The following is a 27,050-nucleotide window of genomic DNA, read 5'->3' on the forward strand; positions in this document are numbered from 1 at the left end:
GGAGTGTGGTGGAGTCTCCTTCTTTGGAGGTCTTTAAGCAGAGGCTTGACAACCATATGTCAGGAGTGCTCTGATGGTGTTTCCTGCTTGGCAGGGGGTTGGACTCGATGGCCCTTGTGGTCTCTTCCAACTCTAGGATTCTATGATTCCATCGTGAGGATTCGAACAGCCAACCTTCCAATCAGCAAGCCCAAGAGGCTCAGTGGTTTAGACGACAGGGCTACCTGCATCCCTGTCTTCATTATACACCTTTAGGCGCCAGGCAAAACTGTTCCGTTTTAACCAGGCCTTTGGTTGATCTGATTGACATCCTCTGCCCTGTTTAAAATGTGGCTCTTTTTTGGGGGGGGGGTTACTGGGTTGTTTTTATTTTGATATACCTCTGGGTACAGGGCAGTATATAATTCAATAAATAAATAAATAAATAAAACCATCTGCTCCTCCCCTCGCCCTCCCCTGCCTCGACTGTGGTCCTCAGCATCTTCTCTGGCAGCAGCGGCAGGAAATGGCTCACAGGCCTCTGAAATTCTCTGAAAACAGGAAATGGGGTCAGGTGCTTTTTGACGTACCAGCAAATCTCATCTCCGCAACCAGACGTTAGGAGGTTGGCCTGCGCCATCTCTGAGCTCCCTCGAAGGAAGCTCTGCACCCAACCGGGCGCCCAGCGCTGGCCCCAGACTCTCCTGGGATCCTGGAAGGACTTTCCTATGAGAACTCCCAGAAAGGTAAGAGGAAGAGACACCAACCAAAGAGAGATGGCTTATGAAATGAATGGATTGTGCTGAAATGGCGAAACAGGCTGCAAAACAAATGGAAAACCACAGAATGATAGAGTTGGAAGGGACCCCGAGGGTCATCTAGCCCAACCCCCTGCAGTGCCGGAATTGCAGCCAAATCCTGGGAACTGTAGTTTGTACAGGGTGCTGAGAGTTGCCGGAGACCCCATTCCTCCTCACAGAGCTAGAAGAGTGGCTGAGCAGTCAAACCTCGCAGCTAACACAACTCTCAGCGCCCTGAACAAACTACTCTTCCCAGGATTCTCTGGAGGGAAGCCATGGAGGTCCAAAGGATCTTCCCTCCGGTCCTAAAGGATCTTCACTGGCTCCCAGTACATTTCTGAGCTCAATTCAAAGTGTTGGTGCTGGCCCTAAATAAGCTTGGCCCTGGATCCCTGAAGGAGCGTCTCCACCCCCATCATCCATCCCGGACACTGAGGTCCAGCTCCGAGGGTCTTCTGGGGCTTCCCTCCCTGAGAGGAGTGAGGTTACAGGGATCCAGGCAGAGGGCCTTCTCGGTGGTGGCGCCCGCCCTGTGGAATGCCCTCCCGTCACATGTCAAGGAGATAAAGAACTACATAACTTTTAGAAGACATCTGAAGGCAGCCCCACATAGGGAAGTTTTTAATGTTCGATGTCTTGCTGTGTTTTTATTATGTCAGAATCCACCCAGAGTGGCTGGAGCAACCCATTCAGATGGGTGGGGTATAAGTAATACATTTATTATTATTATTATTATTATTATTATTATTATTATTATTTTATTATTTTGAGGCGCTTCTTTGTGTGCCCCCTCCATGAGAGCAGCAACCCCAGAAGGAGCGTTTCCTACAGCGTCTCCCCTTGTGACATGCGTTCCCCAGGGAAGCTCGCTTGGCACCAGTCAAAAATATTGTTTTGCAATCAAGCCTTGAGATGATCAACATTCTGTGTTTGTGGGCCGGGGGGGGGGGGAGTAGTTTGCTTTTGTTTTATTATGTGATCCATGATCTCATTTTGCGATTTTATGAACCACTCTGTGATCTTCGGATGCCTGGTGGTATTCAAATTTACAATAACAAACAAGGATAATCGGGTTCCCTTTCTCAGTATATTTTGCCCTTCTTCCAAGTCAAGCATCTGCTTCCAGTCTTAGCCCTTGGACAAAGCAGCAGAGATTTTATTTTTTTAATTTCATTAATATTCACTTATTTACTGCTTAATGACAGAAAGGGCTTGTAAGTGATTTACAATGATAAAATAAAATCACAAATGTTGACACATAAATATCCTGAACTAAAATACACATCAGAACAATCCTATTAGAAGGCCAAGATAAATCCATAGTTTTAAAAATGCAAGGAACGCCCCACCCCATAAAAACCGCACAGGAGGTAAAACAGAGACACTTTTCAAGAGCCGAAGGGAATGCCTGGCGGCTGCCAAGACAGAGGACCCTGCAGGCGTTTCAGATCCAGGAAGGGAGGGTCTTGGGCTGCCCATTCCTGATTACAAGTGAGTAAATCTCAGGGAGACTCTTGGTTCTTGCCAAGCTGCATCCTTCCACGCTGGGATCCTGACGAAGTCATGGCATGCATTTGAAAAGCTGGCATTAATGACTGAAGTTCGTCCGTTTCCCCAAATGAAGAGCTTGAAAGTGATTTTGAATAACTTGACTGCAAACGTTTTGGGTTTTATTGTACTATCCTCCTCAGTGGGTCGTACAGACGGCTGTTCTGAATCATGCTTTCCATAGGGATGAGTTTATGGGAGCCGAAGAAAGTTTGGCAAAACGCTGATTTCACTTCCCCTCTGCACAGGATCTGAGCTTGAATTGAAAGAGCTGGGGGGGGGGGTGTCTGTCGCCTCCAACAGGCCTCAGCAATGCCTCCCGTCAAGGAAGAAGAAACCCCCTTGATCAGCAACAGAAGCAGCAACCTCTCCTTCCCCAAGACAGACGGCCTCCAGGTATATCTCTACCACCAGCTGAACGCGGCACATTCGGCCTCGGATTCAGCCGGCACCCTAAACTTCCCCTTAGGGGAGTACACGGCGGAGGAGCTCTGCATCGCAGCGGCCAAAGCATGCGGTGAGTTTGAACACTTCTCAGCTGGAGCGTCACTTTCCGCCAGCTCTGATGGGTGTCTCATTCCAAAACGCAGAGAGAGTCTCTCGGCCATCAGGAGACTATCTCCTAAGAAGCCCTTTTATTATTATTTTTTTGACTTATTAGATTCCTAGTGAGCAACAGTAACATTACTCTCCCACTTTTAACATTTCCACATGCAGCAGTATCGAAATCTGAGGGGAAACACAGATTCGGAAACCCAGCCTTGCTTACACCTGCCTTCTTCTTTGCCAGGAATCCTCCCCGTCTGCCATTCCCTCTTTGCGCTGGCCAGAGAGGACCTCTCGGGGTGGTATGCGCCCAGTCATGTCTTCACCGTGGACGAGTCCTTCAGCCAAGTGCTCCTCTACCGGATCAGGTAGGGCACAGCTGTCGAAACTCAGCTATGGCCCACCAGCGCTGGTGCCCTCCTGATGTTTCAGACTACAACTCCCATCAGCCACCAACCCGTATTAAACTACAACTCCCAACAGCCCCCAACCAATATGGCCACCTGAACTACAACTCCCATCAGCCCTGGCCGAAACACCTTCCCAACCTCCCCACAAAAGAGTCTTGTTTTCTCCACGCAGGTTTTTCTTCCCCAACTGGTTCGGGTCCCAGAAATCGTTCCGCTGTGGGCTGGCCAGCGACCAAATCAGTCCGGTGCTGGATTACCCAACCATAGACTACCTCTTCGCCCAGGTGAGTACAACTCCTCCTCCGAGATTCGGGGCGGGAGCAACAACTTGTAGGGTCTGGAGATGACAAATTTGCAGCAACCCCTTTCCCCAAAGGCAAGGCAACTGGGAGTCCTGGGAAAGGGGCATGAAATTTAGGGGGACCCTGGGAACCTTACTTTCCCATGGACCCCTTCCTCCTCACAGTCGCGCAGCGATTTCCTCAGCGGCCAGGAGGAGATATCCCTGAGCATGGAGAACCAGGAGACCTGCCTGGGCCTTGCTGTGCTGGACATGTTGCGGATCTCCAAGGAGAGGAAGCGGAGCCTGGAGGAGACCTTCCGAAGTATCAGGTAAGGAGGAAAGGAAGCTCTCCCAGCAAGCAGGTCAGGGGAGGAGGGATCCAGAAAAAGCGGAGGACTCTTTGGCCCCTTGTGGCCAAACCTGGAAGAGGCAAGAAGCTGCCTCACTCTGAGCCAGACCATTAGAGCTGTGGAGTTGTAGGGTCATCCAGTCCAACCCCGGCAAAGCCAAGCTCTGCTGAAAGACCTCCATGAAGGTCCACCACCTCCTGAGGGCGACCGTTCCCCAGCTGAGCAGCTCTAAATGAAGGAAAGTTCTTCTTGATGTTGAGCTGGAATCTCCTTGGAACTTGAACCCATTGATTCAGGTCCTTCCCGCCAGAGTAGATATTTGAAGATGGCTCTCTCCTCTCAGTCTCCTCTTTCCCAGGCTAAACATCCCCAATCCCTTCAACCGTTCCTCATCAGTCTTCGCTTCCAGGCCCTTGATCATCTTGGTCGCTCTCCCCTGCACACCTTCCCGCTTGTCAATCCCCTTCTTAAACTGAGGTGCCCAGAACGGTACTCCAGGTAAGGTCTGACCGAGGCAGCATAGAGTAATATGACTCCATAGGATCTGGACACTGGACTTCGAGAAAGATGAACCCCTTGAGCTGAAGCTGTGGCTTTGGGTGTGTGCTGCAAGAGCTGAGCTGCCCGTTAAGCTGAGCTTTGCAAGAGCTCAGCTGCCAACCCAGCTCCTTCAGCCGTTCCTGGAGCATCTCCTCCAGTCAGCCCACGCGCACCTGCCCCTCCCGTCTTCCGTTGCAGCTACAAGTTGTGCCTCCCAGAGCAGATGCGGCTCCAGCTCCAGGCGCAGAACTTCGTCACCCGGAAGCGGATCCGGCGCCAGTTTGGGCAGTCGCTGCACAAGGTCAGCAGCCTGCAGACCGAAGTCCGCTTCCTCAAGCTGAAGTACCTCATGGAGCTGGAGGGCCTGCAGGGGGCCACCACTGAGGAGACCTTCCAGGCCTGGGTCCCTGCGCAGGCAGCAACAGGATCTGCCTGGACCATCCACGTCTCCGGCGAAAAAGGGATCTTGACAAGTCACAGCGGCACCAAGGTGAGGTCAGGCTGCATTGGGCACCCTCAGAGGCCATCTAGTCTGACCCCAGAGTCCAAACAGGGTTCTCACAGCAACACCTTTCAAGACCCTGCCCCAACCCCCTTCCTAGGACCTCCAGTGCTAGGCACACTCTACCTCCCAGCCCAGTCCAAGGCAATAACTCCACACAGATTTCCCACACTTGCTGCCGGGCAAAGGGAGGCCCAGCTTGTAGCCTGTATGGCATAGTGGTTAGAGTGTTGCACTAGGACCCGGGAGAGCAGGGTTCAAATTCCTGCTCAGTCATCCGGGGGACCTCTGGCCAATCGCTACCTCGCAGGGGCCTCATGGGGGCTCAGTGAGGACTAGGCTCCCCCCCGCAACTCATTTAGTCCCCACATCAGCCCTGCGAGGTGGGATAAGACCAGCCCTCAAACAAGCTTCAGGGATGAGTTGGGGGATTCGAACCCTGGGCTGCCCCAGGTTGTAGTTCAGTGCTCTAACCACTACACCATACTGCCTCTCATGTGCAGAGCCCACCTGTCTCCTCAAGGTGAGCGTAACCAGATATATCTCTCCTTTTCGGCGCACGTGCCCCCCCCGCAATCCTTCAGGGAACCCACCTCTTCTGCGACTTCCCCGAAATCGCCGACATCACCATCCAGCAACCCGTCCGCGATGGTCAACCTGCGAAGAGCCGCCTGGTCAGCGTGACGAAGACAGACAGCCGGGTGCTGGTAGGTGAACCACCATGTTGCTTTTACTCATCATGCAATTAGAATCGTGACATTGGAAGGGACCCCCAAAGGTCATCCAGCCCAACCCCCTGCATCATGTTCACCGTGGGCTCATTTGTGACAAGGAAGGGGTGAGCTTCCCTAGCATGTAGAAGGTCCTGGCATCTCTGAATAGGAGCGGGAATACTGCTGCCAGTCAGTGCAGACAATATTGAATTAGATGAACTCTGTACAAGGAAGCTTCATTTAGCCTTATATTCATATCATGAGGACTGCAATCTTGCTTCCTTAGAATCATAGAATCATAGAATCATAGAATTGTTAAGGAAAGGACCACCAATTCCTTGTTAAGGAAAGGACCATCGCTGAATGCCAGAGCACTCGCTTGGCATGCAGAAGGTTCACCATTCCTTATTCCTAACTTATTCCCCCAAAAACATATTTTTAAGACCCCACCCCTCATTTGCAAAAAATACGTTTGATCCACAAAATGGTAACACTATACTGTCTGGTGTCAACAGATAGAGAATTCCCAAGGCTGCCGCTGCCGTTCTGCCCCTGGCCAGTGCCTTTTGGAATGGCTTGTGTAGCCAAAGAAATGGCAAAATCGCAAATTTTATACTGAAAAATTCAGCTGTGTGGCATTTCAGGAAGCACGAAAGATCCATCTTGGAAATGCCAACGTGGCTGAACTTTCCTCTTGTCTGCCCATCCATTGATGATTTTGCCTCTTTTCCCGCAGGAGATGGAGTTTGGCAGCCTGGCAGATGCCTTGTCGTTTGTCTCCCTGGTTGACGGATACTTCCGCCTGACAGTCGATGCTCAACACTATTTCTGCAGGGAGGTCGCCCCCAAGAGGCTTCTAGAAGACCTGGAAAACCAGTGCCACGGACCCATCACGTGAGCCACAGACAAGCCCCAGAGTGGGGGGTGGTCATAGAGTCATGGAATTGAACCCCCAGCAATGCAGGAACCTTTCACCCAACGTGGGGCTGGAACCCACGACCCTGAGAGGAGGAGTTTTGTGCTGTAACAACTGAGCCAGCCCAGCTTAGAAGGAAGAGATTCCAAGCCCCACTAGCAGGTGGGAGGAAGGACATCAGGCAGGGCTGGGCTGGCGATGTCTTCAGTTCGTCTCTGAGCCGCAGACTGCAAACTGCATGATGCTCTTCCTTCCTCTGAGGGCGTCATGAAAAAGCCTGTGGGCCTCGCCCAGAATTATAAAGTCTTCCAAAAGCACCTCAAGACTCGGGGCCAAAATTGGGCAGGACCTGCTTTCGAATCAACTAGCAGGGCTATTGATAGAATTGTAGAATGGTAGGAGTCGGAAGGGGTTCCCACGGTCATCTAGTCCAACCCCCTGCCCTGCCTTCTGAAACACCCTCTCCAGGCAATTTATCGCACTCATCATTTTATTTCTACGCTGCCTTTCTGCGGTTCAAACTGTGCTCAAGGCGCCTTACGAAATTGAAGTTATTCTTTCTTAAATTTGCTAGCTGCTCCTTCTTGCCCAGGGCGATCCAAAGCAAACCCCACATACAGACATTAAAACCAAGGAGGGGGAAAATGCATTTTGAAAATCCCTCCCACGTCTCAAAAGCCACAGATAGTTAAAGGTTTTTACTCATAAGAATGTCGGAAAAGCCTGCAGGATCAGGCCACTTGCACCCTATTCCCCCAGTGGACAAATGCCCCATGTAACCTCGGGATCCAGGTAGTCTGCTTCTGGGCCTAGAAGCTCCCTAAGAGCCCCAGAAGAGCCAAAGGAATTATAGAATTAGAATTATAGAATTGGGCCTGCAGATCAGAAGGTCGGCTGTTCAAATCCCCACGACAGGGTGAGCTCCCATTGCTCGGTCCCTGCTCCTGCCCACCTAGCAGTTCAAAAGCACGCCAAAGTACAAGTAGATAAATAGGTACCGCTCCGGCGGGAAGGTAAACGGCGTTTCCGTGCGCTGCTCTGGTTCGCCAGAAGTGGCTTAGTCATGCTGGCCACATGACCCGGAAGCTGTACGGTGGCTCCCTCGGCCAGTAAAGCGAGATGAGTGCTGCAACCCCAGAGTCGGTCATGACTGGACCTAATGGTCAGAGGTCCCTTTACCTTTACCTTTAGAGTTGGAAGGGACCCCGAGAATCCGCTAGTCCAACCTCCTGCAGTCCAGAAAGAGGCAGCTGTCCCTTTCGGGGATTAACCCTGCAGTCCTGGCTCTCACCAGCGGAGACCCAGCATCCTCTTCTTGCAGGGAGCAACCCTGTGCTCCCAAGGGAATCCTGCCCCAAAAGGAAACCTGTTATTGGGGGGGGGGCATTGCGCCCAAGGGCAGCTCTGCATTTGCCGCCTTGAAAAGGAAACAGACACTCAATAAATGAACAGATAAAAACCTTGAATTTTGTGTCAAATGTGGGGAGGAGGTTTCGCTGCCCGGCTTTCAAATGGGCAAACCAACAGGACTTCCTGCCACTAGATCCCAGCTTCAAATGATGCAGATTATTTATTTATTTATTTATAATTTATGCCTACGTCGAATTTTGAATTGCAGGTCAGAATTCGCCCAAAACAGACTGAAAGTGTCTCAGAACGAAGGCGTAGCGCATGTCCTTCGACGAAGCCCAGAGGATTTCGACAGTTACCTGCTCACCATCTGCATCAAGGTGGGAGCCCCCCTTGCTTAGCCTGGTCCCACGGGTGAGGTTTGGGGTGCAAATATTGTTTGGCCCTTAGCGGCACCCATAGAGGAGGCAAGGAGGATGACGAATGAGGAAGGGGGAGAGATGGGGGGGGGAGTCACTTGGGACACCATTAGCCAACAGGTTCAGTTCTAGAGCCGCTCTGTAAAGTTTGATATAAAAAAGGACTGGAGGAAACTTTTCCTTGCCTTTATACTTTCCTGGGCAACCAGCTGGGAGCCGCTGGCAACACCCTGACATGTTCACACATTACACTGACCTGCATGTGCAAGCTGCCTTTACACATCCACTTGTGTGAATTCAGGCATGCCAGTTGAGACATACAGGTTAGAATCGTAGAATTGTGGCATTGGAAGGACTCCAAGGGTCATCTGGTCCAACCCGCTGCAATGCAGGTAGGAATCTTTCGCCCAATGTGGAGCTCGAACCCACAACCCTGAGATTAAGAGTTTCATATCGTGTGCACTGACCGTATACTACTTGAGCATTACTTGCACATTGCCATACAAGTGTGCACAGCTCCAACTGCCTGTGTGCACTTGTTGGATTTAACGTGAGACCGCCCCTTGAGAGCAAAGGGAAGGGCACTCTGCATATGCTCCATTGCAGCCCATCTGCAGAGGTGGGGGCCCCCCACTCTGCTCTGTCCTGAATGCACAACTCCAGAATGGAGTCTGGGTCTGCTTCAGAGTACCCACTGAAATACGAGGGTTATCTGTCCCCCTGACTCCTCCTCAAAGGACACATCCCTTCCTCGTATTTTACAGGATTCTGCCTCCAGTCTGAATCCCCCATAATTGGAGGCAGAATCTGAAAACCTTGGGAAGTCAACAGATGCATACTTTTTAAAAGCCTGCATCATTTGGAGCTTGGATCTAGTGGCAAAGAGTTCTGCTGGTTCACCCATCTGAAAGCTGAGTGACTTGGGTCACTTGCCAGCACTTGCCATTGAAACTCATTCCAAAAAGTAACCCAAAGCAACAGAAAACATTGCAAACCCTTTTGCAACTTCCATTGCACACTAATTTTGGAAGCAATTGCCGTTTTTACAAAAACCTTCTCTCTGCCCCGCCCTGCCCCACTGCCTGGGGTCACCCCGCTTCCCCAAACCCCACAGACGGACATCGGCAAGGACTTCAAAAGCCTCTTGATCCAGAAGGGCAGCGATGGCACCTTCTCCACTGCTGGGGTGGCCAAGAAATTCTGCAGCCTCCGGGAGATGCTGGGTGTCTGCCAGCGCTTTAGCCTCCAGGCCAACGGGGCCGCCATCCAGCTGGGCCCACAGCGCCCCCCACAGCCCAAAGGTAGGCCCTGCAAAGGAAAATCATGGCATTGTACAGCCAGCAGCCCCACAGATCCCATCCGTGGGGATCCTGCCCTCTTCCGTCCTGCCATGGGGTGCCCCAAATCTTCCTGGTCCCACAAACTCCTTCTGCCTCTGTTTCTCTGTAGAAAAATCCAACCTCTTGATCGTCCGGGGGGGCACCTGCCACCAGCTGCCCAGCTCACCATCCGCCTCACGGAGGGCCGTCAAGCAGATGATGTTCCTGAAAATCCAGGCGGAGAGTCTGGTGCAGGTAAGAGGGAGAAAGATGGACTTACGTGTTGTGTGTCTAAAACACATAAATCTGTCTGCAACTCCCTGCACACAAAAAATAATAATCCTGGGAACTGCAAAGTTGGGAGGAACCCCAGGGGTCATCCAGCCCAACCCCCTGCAATGCAGGAACACACAGGTGACTCAAGAATCTCTGGCAGGTGCCAACCGACCTCAAACCTCTGTTTTTTTGGGATGGCAGGAACCTGTCTGCCTGCTTTGTGATGGATCATTTCTCCCTCCATTAAAGTCACGAGCGCAGTCAAGGATAAGCTTTTCCTGGTCAGTTGGCAACCCCCAGCGGCCCTCTTTCTGCACCCTGGCAGTGCCCAATCTTCTTTCCCCCTCGGCAGTGTGAGAATCTGGGGCAAGGGACCTTCACCAGGATCTACCGGGGCTTCAAGCGAGATCCCAAGGCAAGCAGAGAAGAGGAGGAAGAGGAAGAAGACGACTCCAGGAGTCGCCAGGTGGAAGTGGCCATGAAAGTCTTGGACGTGGCCCACTGCAGCTGGGCTGAGGTGAGGCCCGGGGGGCGGAAGGGGGGAGTCCGGGAAATCGGGACGGGGAGAAGCTGAGCCAGACGGACGAAGCTGCAGCGTCAGGGCCTCGGCTCCATCTAGTTCAGTATTCTCTGCACTGAGTGGCAGCAGCAGGGCATCTGGCAGGGCTCTGTCCCAGATGCCAGTGTGAAATATCAAAGGGAGAGGGGAACTGAGGTTTCTTGGGAGGTCATATCCTGCACCTTCCATACTTCTGTCCAGAAGAGCAGAACAACTCCCAAACAAATGTGTTAAACCTGTAGCAATTCTATCGCATCTCCAACAATGCATTTTTCTCTTTTAGGAGGGGAAAAACACTTTTACTGAAAGTTGTTTTGTTTTAACATATTAAACACTGAAACAATCCTTACAATTGTGCAGGGGGGGGGGGAAGGGAAAAGGAATAGAGGAAGTGTAACTGAAAAGACCCTTTATCACAATTAGGTCATGCATCTCTCGTCATTTATCTGTACATAGAAAGGCAAGCTCCCGTATTTTCTCTACCTCTCCTCCCAATCTCCCATCCTGAGAAAACCTTCTTGCATGTACCTCCCACCTCTACCTGTGCCCTTCCTGTGCGGGTCCTCCTTAATTCAAAATAAAGGAATCTTAATACAAAAATACAAAAATAAGTACCCCCAGGGTCATCTAGTCTGACCCCCTGCAAGGCGGGAATCACAGCTGAAGAATCCCTGCCAGGTGGCCATCCAACCTCTGCTTAAAACCCTCCAAGGAAGGAGAACCAAGGGCACCCCAAGGGTCATCTAGCTCAACCCCCTGCAATGCAGCAATCTTAACTAAATTATCCATGACAGGTAGTCATCTCAGGCTGGCCCTGGGGCCTTCTGCATGCACAGCAGCTGCTCTGTCCCGGAGCCGCCCTCTGTTCTGCTCTCCGGGTGTCATTTCGCAAGTGTCCACAAGGTGGCGCTGCCGCTGTGAAAAAACCCTCCAGGCGCGCAAGGATCACAGAGAGGCGACGAGGGAGGATATTATTATTATTATTATTTATACCCCACCCATCTGACTGAGTTTCCCCAGCCACTCTGGGCGGCTCCCAAATCGAGTGTTAAAAATAATACAGCATTAAATATTAAAAACTTCCCTATACAGGGCTGCCTTCAGATGCCTTCTAAACATCAGATAGTTGTTTGTTTCCTTGACATCTGATGGGAGGGCGTTCCACAGGGCGGGCACCACCACCAAGAAGGCCCTCTGCCTGGTTCCCTGTAACCTCACTTCTCGCAATGAGGGAACCGCCAGAAGGCCCTCAGCGCTGGACCTCAGTGTCCGGGCTGAACGATGGGGGTGGAGGCGCTCTTTCAGATGGTCGAGGCCATTTAGGGCTTTCAGGGTCAACACCAACACTTTGAATTGTGCTCGGAAACATACTGGGAGCCAATGCAGATCTCTCAGGACTGGTGTTATATGGTCCCAGCGGCTGCTCCCAGTCACCAGTCTGGCTGCCGCATTCTGGATTAATTGCTGTTTCCGGGTCACCTTCCAAGGCAGCCCCACGGAGAGCGCATGGCAGTAGTCCAAGCGGGAGATAAGCAGAGCAGCGCCTGGTTTTGAGTGTGGTTTCTCTCCTCTCCGCAGCCCTTCCTCGAAGCGGCCAGCATGCTGGGCCAACTCTCGCACAAGCACCTGGTCCTGCTCCATGGAGTCTGCGTGGGAGAAGAAAGTGAGTCTCCTGCCCCCCGACCCCATATCCCCCCCACCCCAAGTCTGCACACGGGACTCCTCAACTTGCTTTGCACGTCTGTATGTGCGCTCCAGTCTGTGTCACCAACCTCCACTTTCCCCCAAAGGTACAAAAGCTATGCAATTCAGAGGGGGGGGGGTTGATTTGCATGCAAAGAAAGGAAAGAATTAAAGAGGGGGGAGGCTAGGATGGGCCAAGAGAGAGCCTGGCACCTGGATCAGGCCGGGGGGGGCATCTAGCCCAGCCTCCTCACAGCAGTAAAATGCCCCATAGAACCTAGGAATGGAGATAGACTGCCTCTGGCCCTGGAGGTTCCATAAGAGCCTAAGAAGAGACTGCTGGATGAGGCCAGCGGAGGCCCTTCTAGGGAGCCAGGAGCAAAGGGAAGGGGCCCACAAGGAGGACCTGAGCAAAACTCTCCTCACTTGGGAGCCCAGGAGCTGATGCACAGAGACACAGAAGTCGCAAGGGACCACGAGGGTCATCTAGTCCAACCCACTAGAAGATAGTGCTAGCTTGTGGTCATCACTAGATCTTCGGGAGAGGGAGTCAGCCTTCCCAGGCAGGCACCCTCAAGGTCATTTGTGCTACAACTCCCATCATCAGAACATTCAGAGAGCATTCACCCAGCTGGTCAGCACTGACTGGCAGCCGCTCTCTGGGGCAGGAGACATTCCCAAGGGGACTGAAGCTGGGACCTTCTTCCGTGATCCTCAGCCATTCCTTTAAAAAATAAAGGTTCTAGTCTTCGTAGGTGGATGCTGGAGTAAGGAGCTTAGGAAGCAGCCTTTTGCAAAGTCAGATACCTCAGGGGCAGTATAGTCCATACTGACTGACAGACGCTGGGACCTCCTGCATACAGAGCAGGTGCTCTACCCACTAGGCTACAATGTCCCTCCATAAACCAGGAGACTGAGACCTCTAATGGGAGTTGTAGCATCCCAAGGGGCGCCTAGCTTGGGGAGGCGGCTGAGGAATGGTTTGGGAAGCGGCGACGGAAGGAGGTGGTGCTTAGGACGCAGGACGGTCTGATCTGGCCGCTTTTCTTCCCGGCAGGTGTCATGGTGCAGGAGTACGTCAGGTGCGGCGCGTTAGACAGCTACCTGCGCAGGAACCAGGCGAGTGGCAAAGTGACGGCCACCTGGAAGCTGCACGTCGCCAGGCAACTGGCTTATGCCCTCAACTTCCTGGTAGGTCCCTCGGCGGAGGAGAGGTGGCTCAGTGGGTAGAGAACGGGGCTCTGACTCTCGGGGTTGTGGGTTCAAATCCCACGTCGGGTGAAAGACTCCTGCCTTGCAGGGGGTTGGGCTAGATGTTCCCTGGCGTACCTCTCAACTCTACAAGTCTAGGATTCCAGGATTTTAGCCTGCCAGCCAGAGCCTAGGGTCCCTTTGGCGGACCAAACAGGGCTTTCCCCTTCCTGCGTCATTAAGAAGGCAGCAGTGGAGCACTCTGTTGGTCAGAGTGTGGCAACACATGACGCCCGGGTTGCAGGTTCAAATGGTTAGAGTGGGCGCTGAAAAGAGGTGCCTTGAAGTGAAGCTCGTGAGCGCAAGCAGGTACTCTCTTGGTGTTAATAAGGATCAGGCAGACGCAGCAATGGAGAATTAGAAGGTAAAGTTTATCGCCAGGCAATAAGGACCCAGTTTGGAATCTCTTCCAAAAGGAACTGGGACCCCGATTGACAGAAATCCAGAGGTCTTTATACCTGAGCAGATCTCAGCAAATCATAGATCATGAGACAACCATGAGGCAGTCACGATATCGCCAGCGAAAATTAGCCAATTAGGGAGCTTCTTGCCATGCTTCCAGCTCCTGGTCAAGCACGGAGTTCTAGTTCTTCTTTCCGCTGCTTGCAGTGACGCTCTGTCTAACCTCTCCCCTAGTTGTGACAGGACAGGGAATATTGGAGATTTTGTGGTTTAGCTCTTTCTGTTCTGTGGATTAATTTAGCCTGTATCTGAGGGGATTTTGTACCAGTATCTCTGATTCACGTCTTCCCCTTGTTCAGGGTACACGGATGTTTGTAGGGGAAAGGTCGGCTCCCAATTTTGCTGTTTCAAGCAGTATGCAGTTAGCTAAGGCACAGCTTCCCTTTGATTCAGAATGGATTATAAAATACTGTAAGCCCTGATTATGTGTGAGCATATATGAATATATTGATTACTGATAACTGATTATATGAATAGCATAAGGGTAGCCCTTCTTCCTTGCCTCAGAAGATCAAGAGGCAGGGAGTTCCACCGTTTGGGTGGTGGCTGCGTGAACATCCTTGCTTTTTCTCTCCCGGCCACAGGAGGATAAGGCCATGGTACACGGGAATGTCTCTGCCAAAAAGGTCCTGCTGGCGAGGGAGGGGGACGCTGCCAGCGGGTGCCTCCCCTTTATCAAACTCAGTGACCCGGGAGTCAGCGCCGCCGTCCTCCCCAAAGACTGTGAGTGGCTGAGTCTCCTTCCTCCTCTCCGTCCTCCCACTGCGCTCACAGGAGACTTTGGGGCTCCCAAAAGAATGGGGGGGGCCCTGTCTCCTTGGCCCCATAACCCTGCCCCTACTGGGTGCATCCCTGCCCTAGAAAAAACATTACTCTGATTTAAAAACACATTTATTCCAAGTAATATTTAAACACTTTATTTACTTCTCTCACAAGGTTTGCTTTTGCTTTAATTTTGGTTTTACTTTTAATTAAATAATAATAATTTTAAGGTGACATGCTGCTGGACTGCAGGGGAACCTCAAGGCTGTTGTAGAAAAAAGACGAAAGGAAATTTATGGCGATTTCAAACATGCAGAAAGTTTAAACTGCAGTAGACTGTAGGCTGAAACAATGGCCCGTTTCTGCTTGCCAGGGCTGACCAAGCACTTGCATGCGAGGAGACGCCCCAAGATCTCTGAGGAACCTGCTCATTTCTCTCTTTCTCTGTCTCCCATCCCAGTGCTGATCGACCGGATCCCATGGGTGGCACCCGAATGCCTGGAGGATCCCAAGAACCTGGCGCCCGAGTCGGACAAGTGGGGCTTTGGCGCCACCTTGTGGGAGATCTTCAATGGCGGGATCATGGCCCTGAGGCTGATGGAACCCGAAAGGGTAAATTCCCTGGGTGACACCCCCGACTTTTGGGGTTCGGGAGGGGGGTCTACACCGGCGGACACCCTTTGCAAAGCCTCTGCAGCGTTAGAAACTCAGATATATAATCTAATTGCCAAATGGCACCTTAAACCGAGGTTGTAGTCACCACAATGTATTAGTAGTAGTAGTAGTAGTAGTAGTAGTAGTAGCATACCACTTTATATTTATATAATATCTCAAAGCGGTTTTCAAAACATTAAAACACCAAGTAAAACAATCCAGAATAAAACAAATTTAAGGAAAATATTTCAGATTCTTCTCTAAGTGACATTTGGCTTTCCTCAGTCTCCAATCCGGCGTCCAGAGATCTCCACATGGTTGCAATTGATTATATACATTGCAGGGGCTTGAACTAAATGACCCGTGGGCCCCCTTCCAATTCTACAATTCTATGGTAAATCGCTTCAGGGTTCAGCAAACCAACCAATATTTCGGCTCCTGCAGGAGGGGTTGAATATGTCGTCTTTTCGCCCTGCTCTGCAGCTGAGCTCTTGCATAATGGGCAGCTGAGCTCTTGCAAAGCTCATCCCAAGCAACCATTCTGGCTCAAAGGGGTCCATCTTCCTCGCCACAGTAAGGAAGAAGGAATAGCACAGCAGCAATAGATTTAGCTGAATAAAATATTTTCATAGATCCACTTTCCGGGACTCCCCCCTTCCCCCACCCCTACCATATTCCCATTTCATATTGTTGGCTCCACAAGCTCTCAGTTCTAATTGAAACTTAATTTGTTTAGACCATTATTCGAATTTAAAATTTATACACTCCTCATCAATACCCCTAATAAAAAACAAAAGTTCTCTCCCCAGGGCCCACCCCATTTTCATTCCACAATTTCCCTTTTTTTAATGATAAGGACACCCCACACAATAGAAATATAAAAAGTAAGAAATAAAAAGTATAATAGATGAGAAAGAGCCAATTCAGAAAAAAAAGTTGACGAGCCTTTGGATTTTAGTTCTCCCCCCCCTGTCCCCGGTTTAATTTCCCCCTGACCACCAAACCATGTTATCTGCCTGGAATTCTTAAAGTCCATAAATCACCTATTTCCACCAACTCCTTGCTGGCTTTTTCTTTTTATAATTATTTTTTAAGACATTTAACTTCAAATCTTTAATAAAACTCCCCCCATTGTTCTTTCCAAGTTGTAGTCCAATTTCCTCTTGTTCCGCTGCTGAAACGTTCTAATTCAGAAGTTTAGTAACTCTGCAGGGATTATTGTTATTCAGGAACAAAAACTTGCGTTCAGTCCCTTCCTTTCTTCAATAGAAAATTCTATTGTCTCCTTTAGCTGAACACCCTGTAGACAAAATATTATTTCCGTTTTGCAGCTTTCCCAGAAGATAACCAGTCCTGTAAAATTCCAATGGTATTTTTCCACTTACGACCATCTTTGTAATGTCCCGAAATTCCTCTAGGGGGATTGTTGTAACTTTGTTTTCTCTAGTCCAAAAGTCCGATTGTTATCCATGTTTTCGCCATTTTGTATCCAAGTTTTAACGGGTTATAGCAAATTATAACAAATTTAACCAGCAAAGTTCTCATAATAAAATCCTCTCTGCTTTCCGACTTTGACAGCTACTTTGACAGCTGTCAAAATCTCCGACTCTTTTCACCAGGCTCTCTCTTCAATCACCCCGGTTCACAGGGGGGGGGGGGGTTACGTTTCCCTTCTCCCTCAATTCTTCCTCCAGCACAGTTCTTGTAGTTCCCCATCGTGGAATTCTTAGTTTTTATCAGCAATACAAATCTTTTTGGACCTTGGTTTCCCCATCCTTGTTTTGGAAGGTTTACAGTAGGGAGGGGGACTGACTTCCTTTTTGGATCCCCCCCCCGCTCGTGTCCAATCCGGAAAAAAAATTTCTTTTTTTCTCCTTTTGAACCCGGTTTCCAAATTACTCACGGGTTATTGTTAAGAAGTCCGAATTTTCAATAGAAGAAGTCAGCGCTCTCCGCCGGATGGCATGCGGCTTCGCTCGGCAGGGATAGCAGAGGACTCAAAGCACCACGCTTCTCCCCGGCACCCGATCCGTAGCCTTTAAAAAGGCTCCTTCACGAGTCGGGAGGGCGCTAGCGGTGCCAGCCGAGTCTCCATGTCCACGGCCCCCGTGGCCGTGGTTTTTAAGGGTCCCCGCATCGCCGGTGCGGTAGGACCCAGCCCCTGCCGAGCAGGCTCCCTCCGGAGCTCGGAGGGAGTCCGCCATTCGGCGATGGCGCCAACCCGGAAGTCGATTTAGCTGAATAAAATAGTTGTGCTTCCTGCAGTAATTTATACCCCACCCACCTGGCTGGATTTCTCCGATCACTCTGGGCAGCTCCCAACAGACTAGTAGAAACACAATAAAACATCAAACATAAAAATGTGGGGGGTAGGACTAGATGACCCTTGGGGTCCCTCCAGCTCTATGAACTCCTCTTTCTTTTTGCAGAAGCTCAAGTTCTACCAGGACCGGCAGCAGCTCCCCGCTCTCAAATGGGCAGAGCTGGCCAACCTGGTGGCTCCCTGCCTGGATTACGACCCTCAGAGGCGCCCCTCTTTCCGCAGCATCCTTCGCAACCTCAACGAGATCATCACTTCCGGTGAGTCCCAGCGGCTGAGAAGCGCTGTGCAAGGTGCAAAAGTATGAAATGTTTTGTGAAGAAGTAAAAGTGGAATGTACTTACCATCGTCTGGGTCTCAAAGCGGGAGTTGCAGCAGCAACGTGCAGTCAGGTCCAGAGCTGCAATCTCAGTTACAAAAGTACAAAATCTTAGTTCAAAAATGGTGTCTGTGAGGTCAACTTGGAAGCGCGGCAACGACAGAGAGAGATGGCCAGGCAGGAAGGAAGGATGTAGCACTGCAGCTTCCTGCCAAGGCAGACAAAGGAAGTGATCTCACAGAGTTGTCTCTCTAGCAATTTTGACTCTGTGAGCCTAGGCTCATCTAGCAAAACGTGAATTGTTGGTTTGGCGGCAAGTACAGTCATACCTCATGTTACGTCCGCTTCATGTTACGTCCTTTCAGGTTACGTCCTGCGGTGACCCAGAAGTACCAGAAAGGGTTACTTCCGGGTTTCACCACTCGCGCATGCGCAGATGCGCAAAATGACATCATGCGCAGAAGTGGCGAATCGCAACCCGCGCGTGCGCAGACGCGCCGCTGTGGGTTGCGCTCTTTTATGTTGCGAACAGGCCTCCGGAACTGATCCCATTCGCAACCAGAGGCACCACTGTAGTGACGTACCGAGCTGCCTTTGGCCCCCTGTATCACCCACACTGACTGGCAGCAGCAGCAGCTCCTTGCTGCCTCCTGCCCCACCTGGAGCTGCTGCCAGGGGTTGAGGCCAAGCAGGTGTCCTCCGCGGAGCAGTGGTCCTCAACTTCTCCGTCCCCCAGATTACGAGCTCCTTTCGGACCTCCCGACCAGCAACACCCCCGGAGGCTACGTGGATGCCTCGCTGTGGCAGGATCCCACCCTCTTTGAGGAGCGCCACCTGAAATACATCTCTGTGCTTGGCAAGGTAGGCGGGGTGTGGAGGGCGGGGTCTGCAGTGCAGTGGCCTTTGGAGAGGACCAGGAGTTGAATCCCAAAATCATTGAGTTGGAAGGGAGCCCCCCAAAGATCATCTAGCCCAACCCCCTGAAATGCACGAATCCCAACCCACAGCCATCCATCCTATTTGAAACTACACCAGACCCCTAACTAGCTGTGCAAATGGGCAAGCAGTTTCATTTCTGCATGAATGGATTTGGGCAAAGACTCCGGGGGGAATGGATTTGTGAGTGAGTTGGAAGGGGACCCCCAGCGGTCATCCAGCCCAACTGTTGTAAACAAAAAATGCCCTTTTCCCTTATGGTGTATCCAAGAGCCCATACAGAGTCCTTACATAGGTTCCCTACTGGTAGGAGAAAATAACAGAGACCAACCAGAGAATATTGAGAAGCAAAGCAGCTCATAAGCCTGATCTTTATTGGTCTGTTGCAACAGGGTCCTCACTCGCCACCCGAAGAAGGGAGGAGGAACCCAGAACAATGGCACGCAAGGCCTTATATAGACTTTTGAAATTGCCACCCTGTAGCTCAAGACCACCCCCAGAAACATCATACAAACATCACAGAAGGGGTGTAACCTAAGACCACCCCTCAGATACATCACAGCTACATCACAGAAAAGGCGGTCTAAAACAGAAATTTGAATGTTGTTTATCTCCTGTCTGGCAGGTTACTTGATTGGATACCCTGCTTACTAGATTGGATTGCCTGGGGAGCCTGGCCAATCTTTTGTAATGATAAATACTTAGCTCCTGAGCCAGGTCACAGGCTCACCCTATTCATACACAGACATACCCTTAAGACAGGATTTGTGAAGGAAAAGACAATGGGGAGGCATTTCCATTTTGACCTTGCAGAGAAAACATTTGGTCAGTTTGGGAATCAAAATGGTTCCAGGTTGGCCTTCCTGTGCTGATCTATGTACGTGCTTGGTTGGCACACTCATGAACGTTACCATATATCTAAGACCTCAAAATTCCTATCACACAACCCACTGCAGTGCAGGAATCGCAGCATCAGTTTGGGGAGAATTGCATGTCAGAGAAGTGTATTGATTTATTCGTTTTAATGAAGAGCATTTGCACCCCGAAATGGCTCCCAGAGAGGCTTACATCCAATCCCAGTTAAGGCGAGGCAGTCCCTGCCATCGAAAAATCACACTGCAGGCAAGGAAAAAGGGAGGAGGAGGGAAGAGGGGGTGAATGAAACTTTAGTCTCAGGCAGTGTGATGGGAGTCTCTCAAACTAGGCATGGCCTGGAGACAGTGGCTAGAGAAAGGTTTTTTCCCCTTTCTCACAAGACTGGAACTCGTGCACATCCAACACAGCTGAATGTCAGAAGATTGTCACTGGTTTGAAGTGATTTGGACACGGCTGGAATTGGGGGTGTTATCTACAAACCCCACATTTGATGTATCGATTGCTTGCTTTGTGGGGCGCTGCAAAGCACGCAAAATGCAAAATCACTGCAAAACTTTGGCACACGTTTGGAGGGGATCCCAAATCTGGGGGTTCGGAGTTAGTTCTCCAGTTCTCGTGTCCTTAAATCTGCGCGTTGCTGTGGGCAGGGGAATTTCGGGAGCGTGGAGCTGTGCCGGTACGACCCGCTGGGCGACAGCACCGGGGAGTTGGTGGCTGTCAAGCGGCTGCAGCAAAGCACGTCGGAGCACCGGGCCGACTTTGAGCGGGAGATCGCCATCCTGCGCTCGCTGCATCACGACTTCGTGGTCGCCTACCGGGGCGTCTGCTGCAACCGAGGTGACCCCGAGGGGGGGTCTGGGAGGGAGAGGGACAGCCGATTGCTTGGGGAAGGTTCAGCAGAGGGCGATGCCGAGACTGCCCTGCGAGGAAGTTGGCAGCGCTTGGGGCTTTTGAGTTTGGAGGGAAGGTGAGGGAGACGGGGCATGGTTATGGAGGTATAATAGAATCATAGAACTGGAAGGGACCCTGAGGGTCATCCAGTCTGTCCCCCTGCAATGCAGGAATCTTTTGCCCAGCACAGGGCTCAGTCCCACGACCCTGAGATTAAGAGTCTCATACTCTACCGACTGAGCTGCCATGAAATCATAGAATAAATCACAGAATTGTAAACTTGGGAGGGACCCCGAGAGTCATCTAGTCCAGCCCCCTGCAATGCAAGAATCTTTTGCCCAACGTGGAACTCGAACCCACAGCCCTGAGATTAAGATTAAGCCCCATGTTGGGCAAAAGGTTCCTGAATTGCAGGGGGCTGGACTAGATTTCAGACTCTCCCATTCTGTAAGTCTATGATTGAGGGTCTTGTGCTCTCCTGGCTGAGCTATCGTGAAATCATGGACTTAATGGGGCTCTGATCCCGGACCCTGACATTCAGAGTCTCCCCCCGCTGAGCCATAAGGCTTTATCAAATGATGCCTGGCCTGGAGAAGGCTTTCCTGCCTCTCATAACCCTGGATCCTGTCTATTCCCCCCTTTTCTTTCAAGGCCACAACTGACATTGTTTGTCTCCCCCCAAATTAGCACAAACCTTTTGTGTCTCCCCCCAACTTCAGGCCGAAATTCTCTCCGGCTGGTCATGGAGTACCTGCCCAACGGGTGCCTGCGGAACTACCTGCAGAAGAACAGAGAGAGGCTGGACCTCAGGAAACTCCTCCTCTACGCTTGGCAGGTCTGCAAGGTGAGGCCTCCTCTGCGATGTCGCCTCTTGACGCCTTTGAGATAATATCCTTGCTGCTTTGGATGCAAACGGCTTTCTTCAATGTGTTTTTCCGAGCTGTTTCATTTGATGTTTTAATTTAGGTTTGAGATTTTGTTCTTAAAATTATAAAGCGGTAGAGAGGTGAAATGAATACTGATACTACAAATAATAATAATAGTGCTAACTGGTAGCCTTCCAAACGTTAAAAAATAATAATCCTGGCGTGGGAAGGGGGTCATAGAGCTCATCTATCCTAACCCTGCTGCTCAACCACAACATCCCTGGCAGGGGGGCTGTCCAAACCACCAGCGGAAGAGCCTCTGTTCCCCCTCCTCCCCACTGCCTTGCCAGGGGTTGGACTAGATGACCCTCAGGGTCCCCTCCAACTCCACAATTCTCTGATTCTGTGAATGACTCTTGATCTCGAGGAACTTCACAAAATGAAATCCACTCGCTGGACATTTCTGCCTCTTAGCTCTCATCCGGCCTCTGAAGCCAAATTCATATTTATTTATTGTCTTTTGTAGAATTGTAGAGTTGGAAGGGACCCCCAAGGGTCATCCAGCCCAACCCCCTGCAATGCAGGAACCGCAGCTAAAGAATGACAGAAATGCAGAGTTGAAAGGGAAACGGAGGCTCATCTAGCCCCCCCCCAGCCCCCCCCACCACAATGCACCTTTTTCTCCAAGGAGCAAGCCTGGCTCTCCTACCCCTCCTCATTTCCCCCCTGCGACAACCCTGTGAGGTGGGTCAGGCTGAGAGGCGTGACAACTGGCTCCCAAGGTGAGCTTGTGGCTTTGCGAGTATTTCAACCCAGGTCTCTCCCAGGTCCAAGTCCAGTACAGTCATACCTCGGGTTACAGACACTTCGGGTTGCACGATTTCGGGTTGCGCACCACGCCGAACCCCAAAGTACCGGAACAGGTTACTTCCGGGTTTCAGCGCATGCGCAAAAGCACCAAATCGCGACCCACACGTGCACAGACGCGGCGCTGCGGGTTGCGAACGTGCTTCCCGCACGGATCACATTCGCAACCCGAGTGTCCGCTGTACTATATAACCGCTGCACCAGACTTATAGACAAATTTTTAAAATATGTGCACACGCACCGTCCTGTAAGCAGTTCGCAGAAATATCCCTTTTGCCAAAGGAAGATGGTCCTCATTCACCACAGAGAGGTTTGGGTAAGTGGGATGAATCCTGGGGAGCAGGGCCAAATCCTGACCCTCACCTTTGTCCCTGCAGGGCATGGATTACCTGGGTTCTCAGCGCTATATCCACCGGGATTTGGCCACCCGGAATATCCTCGTGGAGAACGAGAACCACGTCAAGATCGGAGACTTTGGCTTGGCCAAGATCCTCCCGCAGGACAAGGAGTATTACGTTGTGCGGGAGCCGGGCCAAAGCCCCATCTTCTGGTACGGAGGGGCGGGAGATCAATGGGCCAGCGTGTTTCATTCTCCTCCCAACAGTGGCCAGAGATGTGTTGCAGAGATGGAAGGGACCCCGGGGGTCATCCAGACCAACCCCCTGCAATGCAGGAATCGCAGCAAAGTCATGTCCATGCTTTTCAATGGGTCCACCCTGAATCACTGGCGGAGGAAGAGGCATGCGGGGGGAGCCCCCAGCAGCGCGATCCCAGTGGGGTGCCATCGTGGCTGCCCCCCCCTGCGCGCTGGGCGCCCCCCAGTGCAGGAGCATGAAGCTGCGCCACTGCCCTGCCTTGGTCAGGGGAAATGGGTCCACAGACGTCCCCTATGGCAATGCCACATAGGGCTGGGAATGCCCCTCATTGGAAAACCCTAGAGAGCCACTGCTGCCATTCAGTGTAGATGTCAGGAGTAAGGCACAAATCGCGCCAAGCCAGTTGGAGTGAACTGGTTTTTTTTAGCAAAAAGAGGCTCTGCGTGGGTGTCAGGCCTAATGAGCAGAGAGCCTCATCTCTGGTAGGTCTTGCCCCATGAAATCAGCTGTCGAGTCCAAAAGTTCCCACTCCCCACAGCCGTCTAAATCCACCCCCAACCTCTGCTCCAGAGTTTTCCCCAAGCAGTTGGAGACTAAGCCAACCTCTCCTTTGCCCTTTTCATGCCTCTCCTGGTTCTGGGAGACCAGCGGGGAGGGGAGCTTCTCGCAGCAGGAGGGGGAGACAGCCGTGACTCTTCCAGCCAGACTCCTCTCTGCCTCTTGGCCTCCTTCCTCTCCTGCTTCAGCTTCTGCCTCTGATTCTGGACTTCTCTCTGCCACAGACTCTCCCCGCTCACTGAGCCTTGTTGCCACTTCCCTGGCTTCTCCCTCTGACCCCTCATTGTCACCCCCCCCCACTCCCCGGGCTCTGTGCCTTCTTTCCCTGAGGGTTCCCTTGGGGGTTCCTCTCACCATTCCTCTACAAACTGCCTACATCTCCTCCTCTCCCAGGTATTTCCCCAGCGATCTGAGACTGTGCCTGAGGGCAGCCAACCTCTTTTCTGCCCTCTTCATGCCTCTCTTAATTCTGGGAGACCAACGATCTGCCTCAATCCAAGGCAGCTTCCTGGGTGTAGATGAGTCCCTTGTCTATAATCAGGAGGACCAGCATCTAAGGCCATGAATGGGTGTCTCCCCTTGTTTCCCCAGGTACGCACCAGAATCACTGTCCGACAACGTCTTCTCCCAGGAGTCGGACGTCTGGAGTTTTGGGGTTGTCCTTTATGAGCTTTTCACCTACGGGAGCAAAAGCTGCAGCCCCTCAGAGGTGAGAGAGAGAGAGTGTGTTTGTGTGCAACCCTTTCAGAACTCAAAAAGAGGTTGCTGGATTGGGCCAGTGGCTCACCCAGCCCAGTCTCCCGTCCTCGCAATGGCCAAATACATCTAAGAACCTGGCAATCCAGATAGACTGCGCCTGGTCCTGGAGGCTCCATCAGAATGTTCCAGATCATCGTTTTATCATATGTGGTGGACAAGCCAATTGGCCAAGGGAAACGGGGGTGGGGGTGGGCTTAAAGGTCTTTTGTAAAAAGACTGGAACCTTTCTTTTAGGTCCCCAGATATTTTTTTATTATTTTTTTTAATCTGTTTCTTCATGCAACAAAACTGATGGGATATGCAGAAATGGCAAGTTTAACCAGTAAAATAAGAGATCAGGAAAATATTTGCAGGTTATTTGAAGAAACATTGCAAGCAAATTGAAGGCTAGCAGGATTAGAGTAAATTCAGCAGCATACAATTAAGTTGTGAGATAATGAGAAAGAATTAATATGGAGTAATTAGAATATGCAGCAGCTGAGCATAACTAGAAAGAACCATGGAAGGGGGGCAAGGAAAGCCCATATATATATATATATATATATATATATATATATTCCGGATCCAGCCCGTTCCTGCCAAATCCTCTTTTGTGGCGACCATCTCTGCCTCCTGTGGCAATGAGTTCCATAGTTTAACGGGGAAGGGCTTTCTTTTAGCTGCCCTGAATCTCCCACTACTTCTGTATGTAGCATAACATGCCCCACGTGACCCTGGCCTTGTCCTCTGCCTTCTCCCACACCCTCCCACCTAGGAGTTTCTCCGAATTTTGGGGCACAGTAAACCCCCCATGATCGTTTGCCAACTCTTGGAGCTCCTGAAGCAGAGCCAGAGGCTCCCGTCGCCCCCCAACTGCCCGGCTGAGGTGAGTCCACAAGCAGAGGGCAATGGATCCGTCCTTGTGCCTGAGGTTTGAGGCGGGGTTGGTCTAGATGTCCTCATGGGGCCCCTCCTTCAAGCCTGTGCCTTCTACTCGATTCTCTCTGGGGTGGGATTTAGACCAAGCAGGGGCAGGCACTGAGTCCTTCAGTCTCCTTGAGTTCATGGCTCTAAGTGAGGTCTCCCCTCCCCAAGAAGCATGGGAACCATAGTTTACCCCCAACAGAGCTACAACTCCCAGCACCCTTAAACTGAAATGTACAGAATGGACCCAGCCATGGTGACCTTCCTCTTCAGAAACTCAGCTGAGGTCTGCTCAGAGACATCTCTAATGCCTTGGAGATTGGGGCATGTGTAAAGCTAGAGAGCACTGAGAGGCAGCATGGCAGAGTGGTTAGAACGCTGGACTGGGGCCTGGAAGAGGCCGGGTTCAAATCCCCCCGATGTCGCCATGAAGCTCCCCAGGTGTGGCCTTGGGAGCCAGTCGCCGCCTTCTCTCAGCCTGGTCTACCTCGCAGGGTCATTGTGAGAATCAGGATGGGGAGAACGAGTAAAAGGCGAACAATTTAGACAACCTGAAGGGAAATCAGAGCAAGACACGGATGGAATATGCAGAATTAGCAAGTTCAGCTAGTAAAGTTCAGCCTCCGAGGAGGAAATGTTAAAATTGGAAAAATTAAATTAAAAAAATTGAAAACATGTTAATATGCTAGCAGGTTTGGAGTAAGTTCTGCAGCAAAAGTTACTTTAAGAATAAAGTTGAGAAAAGAAGGTATAGAATAATTATAATATGCAGCAACAAAAGATAACCATGAGAACATCACGGAAAGGTGGGAGGGAAGTCAATTTCTTAAGCGAATGTATACTGTAAAATGTTTGATAAATTGTATTTTATTTGTGGGAAATTTATAAATAATCTTTTTTAAAAGAATGTGTGGACAGAGAACCATGGACACATCATTGAGCTCCTCAGGTAATGCAATTAAATAGATAAATAAAGGATTTATGGAGGGGAAAGGAAAGCCACACCAAACGTTGGCACAGAGTGGAATCGCACCCGGTTCTGACCTCCGTCCTCCTCTCCCTCTTCCTGGAGGTTTATGCGCTGATGCAGTCCTGCTGGTCCTTCTCCCCGGCCCAGAGGCCTCCGTTCTGCAAGCTGGCGCCCCAAATTGAAGCCCTGAGAAGCAGCCGCTGCAAAGTGCGGGGCTAGCAGGTGAGGAAGACGGGCCGGAAAACTGAATCTCTTAAAATCCAGTTTCTGATGCACAAGCAAAACCACACGCCTAAAAGCCAAATGAAACTAAGGAGACCCTGCCCCTTCTTCCGAGGGGCCGGCAGCGCTTGCCCCTGAAGTTCTTCCCCATGTTGAGTCGGGATCTCTCTTGCTTGAACCCAGGGATCCTGTGTCCCAGGACTGACGGCAGAGTTGCTGACCTTCTCTTCTGCAGAGTCTGGACCTCGAACCCAGGACTTCATTCCACCCCGCTTCCCATGCTGGGCGCTTTGGGGGTGGCAAAAAGGGGGGCTTTCCTCTGCCTCTCCCTCTCATTGCTAAAGGATCTTTTTCTTTCCTTCTTTATGGTCGCACAAATTAATAAAATTCTTTAAAAGTTAAAAACAAACAAACCCAAGCCTGCTGCATTTCTCTTTCCTCATCCTCTCCAGGACCAGAGAGCAGGCAGAAGTGAACGGCTGTGAGATTTTGTTTTAAAGAATAAATGAAAAAAATTGAGGACAGGCGCTGTCATTTCTTCAGCTGAAGTGGAGACAGATTGAAGATATTGCAGATATCTTTTGCACATAAAGATAAAGACAAAAGTCTTTTTGTTCCAGGGCGAGCAGGTGGATGTGGCCCTCC

At 51.0% G+C, this 27,050-nt stretch overlaps 1 protein-coding gene across 5 annotated transcripts; it reads left to right on the top strand.

Moving 5' to 3' along the window:
* Positions 1-453: 453 nt before the first annotated feature.
* JAK3 (Janus kinase 3) lies at positions 454-26,925 on the top strand. Of its 5 annotated transcripts, XM_080988592.1 has the most exons (25): positions 457-725; positions 2,512-2,844; positions 3,118-3,241; positions 3,456-3,567; positions 3,750-3,895; positions 4,655-4,946; positions 5,543-5,665; positions 6,408-6,565; positions 8,206-8,317; positions 9,471-9,657; positions 9,806-9,930; positions 10,304-10,468; positions 12,089-12,173; positions 13,251-13,384; positions 14,491-14,629; positions 15,129-15,280; positions 17,752-17,902; positions 18,698-18,822; positions 20,421-20,610; positions 21,384-21,508; positions 22,775-22,947; positions 24,143-24,260; positions 25,065-25,175; positions 26,286-26,405; positions 26,589-26,925. In XM_080988592.1, exons 2-24 carry the CDS (start codon positions 2,640-2,642, stop codon positions 26,400-26,402), a joined length of 3,369 nt encoding a protein of 1,122 aa, XP_080844718.1. In that variant the 5' UTR covers positions 457-725; positions 2,512-2,639; the 3' UTR covers positions 26,403-26,405; positions 26,589-26,925. The 5 variants fall into 5 exon arrangements, 4 of the variants coding, with proteins under 4 accessions (XP_080844718.1, XP_080844716.1, XP_080844717.1 ...); XM_080988590.1 differs by having other exon boundaries at positions 26,286-26,925; XR_013981144.1 differs by lacking the exons at positions 20,421-20,610; positions 26,589-26,925 and having other exon boundaries at positions 454-725.
* Positions 26,926-27,050: the final 125 nt, after the last annotated feature.

Source organism: Podarcis pityusensis (assembly GCF_964106645.2).
Source record: "Podarcis pityusensis genome assembly, chromosome: 18".
Taxonomy (NCBI): domain Eukaryota; kingdom Metazoa; phylum Chordata; class Lepidosauria; order Squamata; family Lacertidae; genus Podarcis; species Podarcis pityusensis.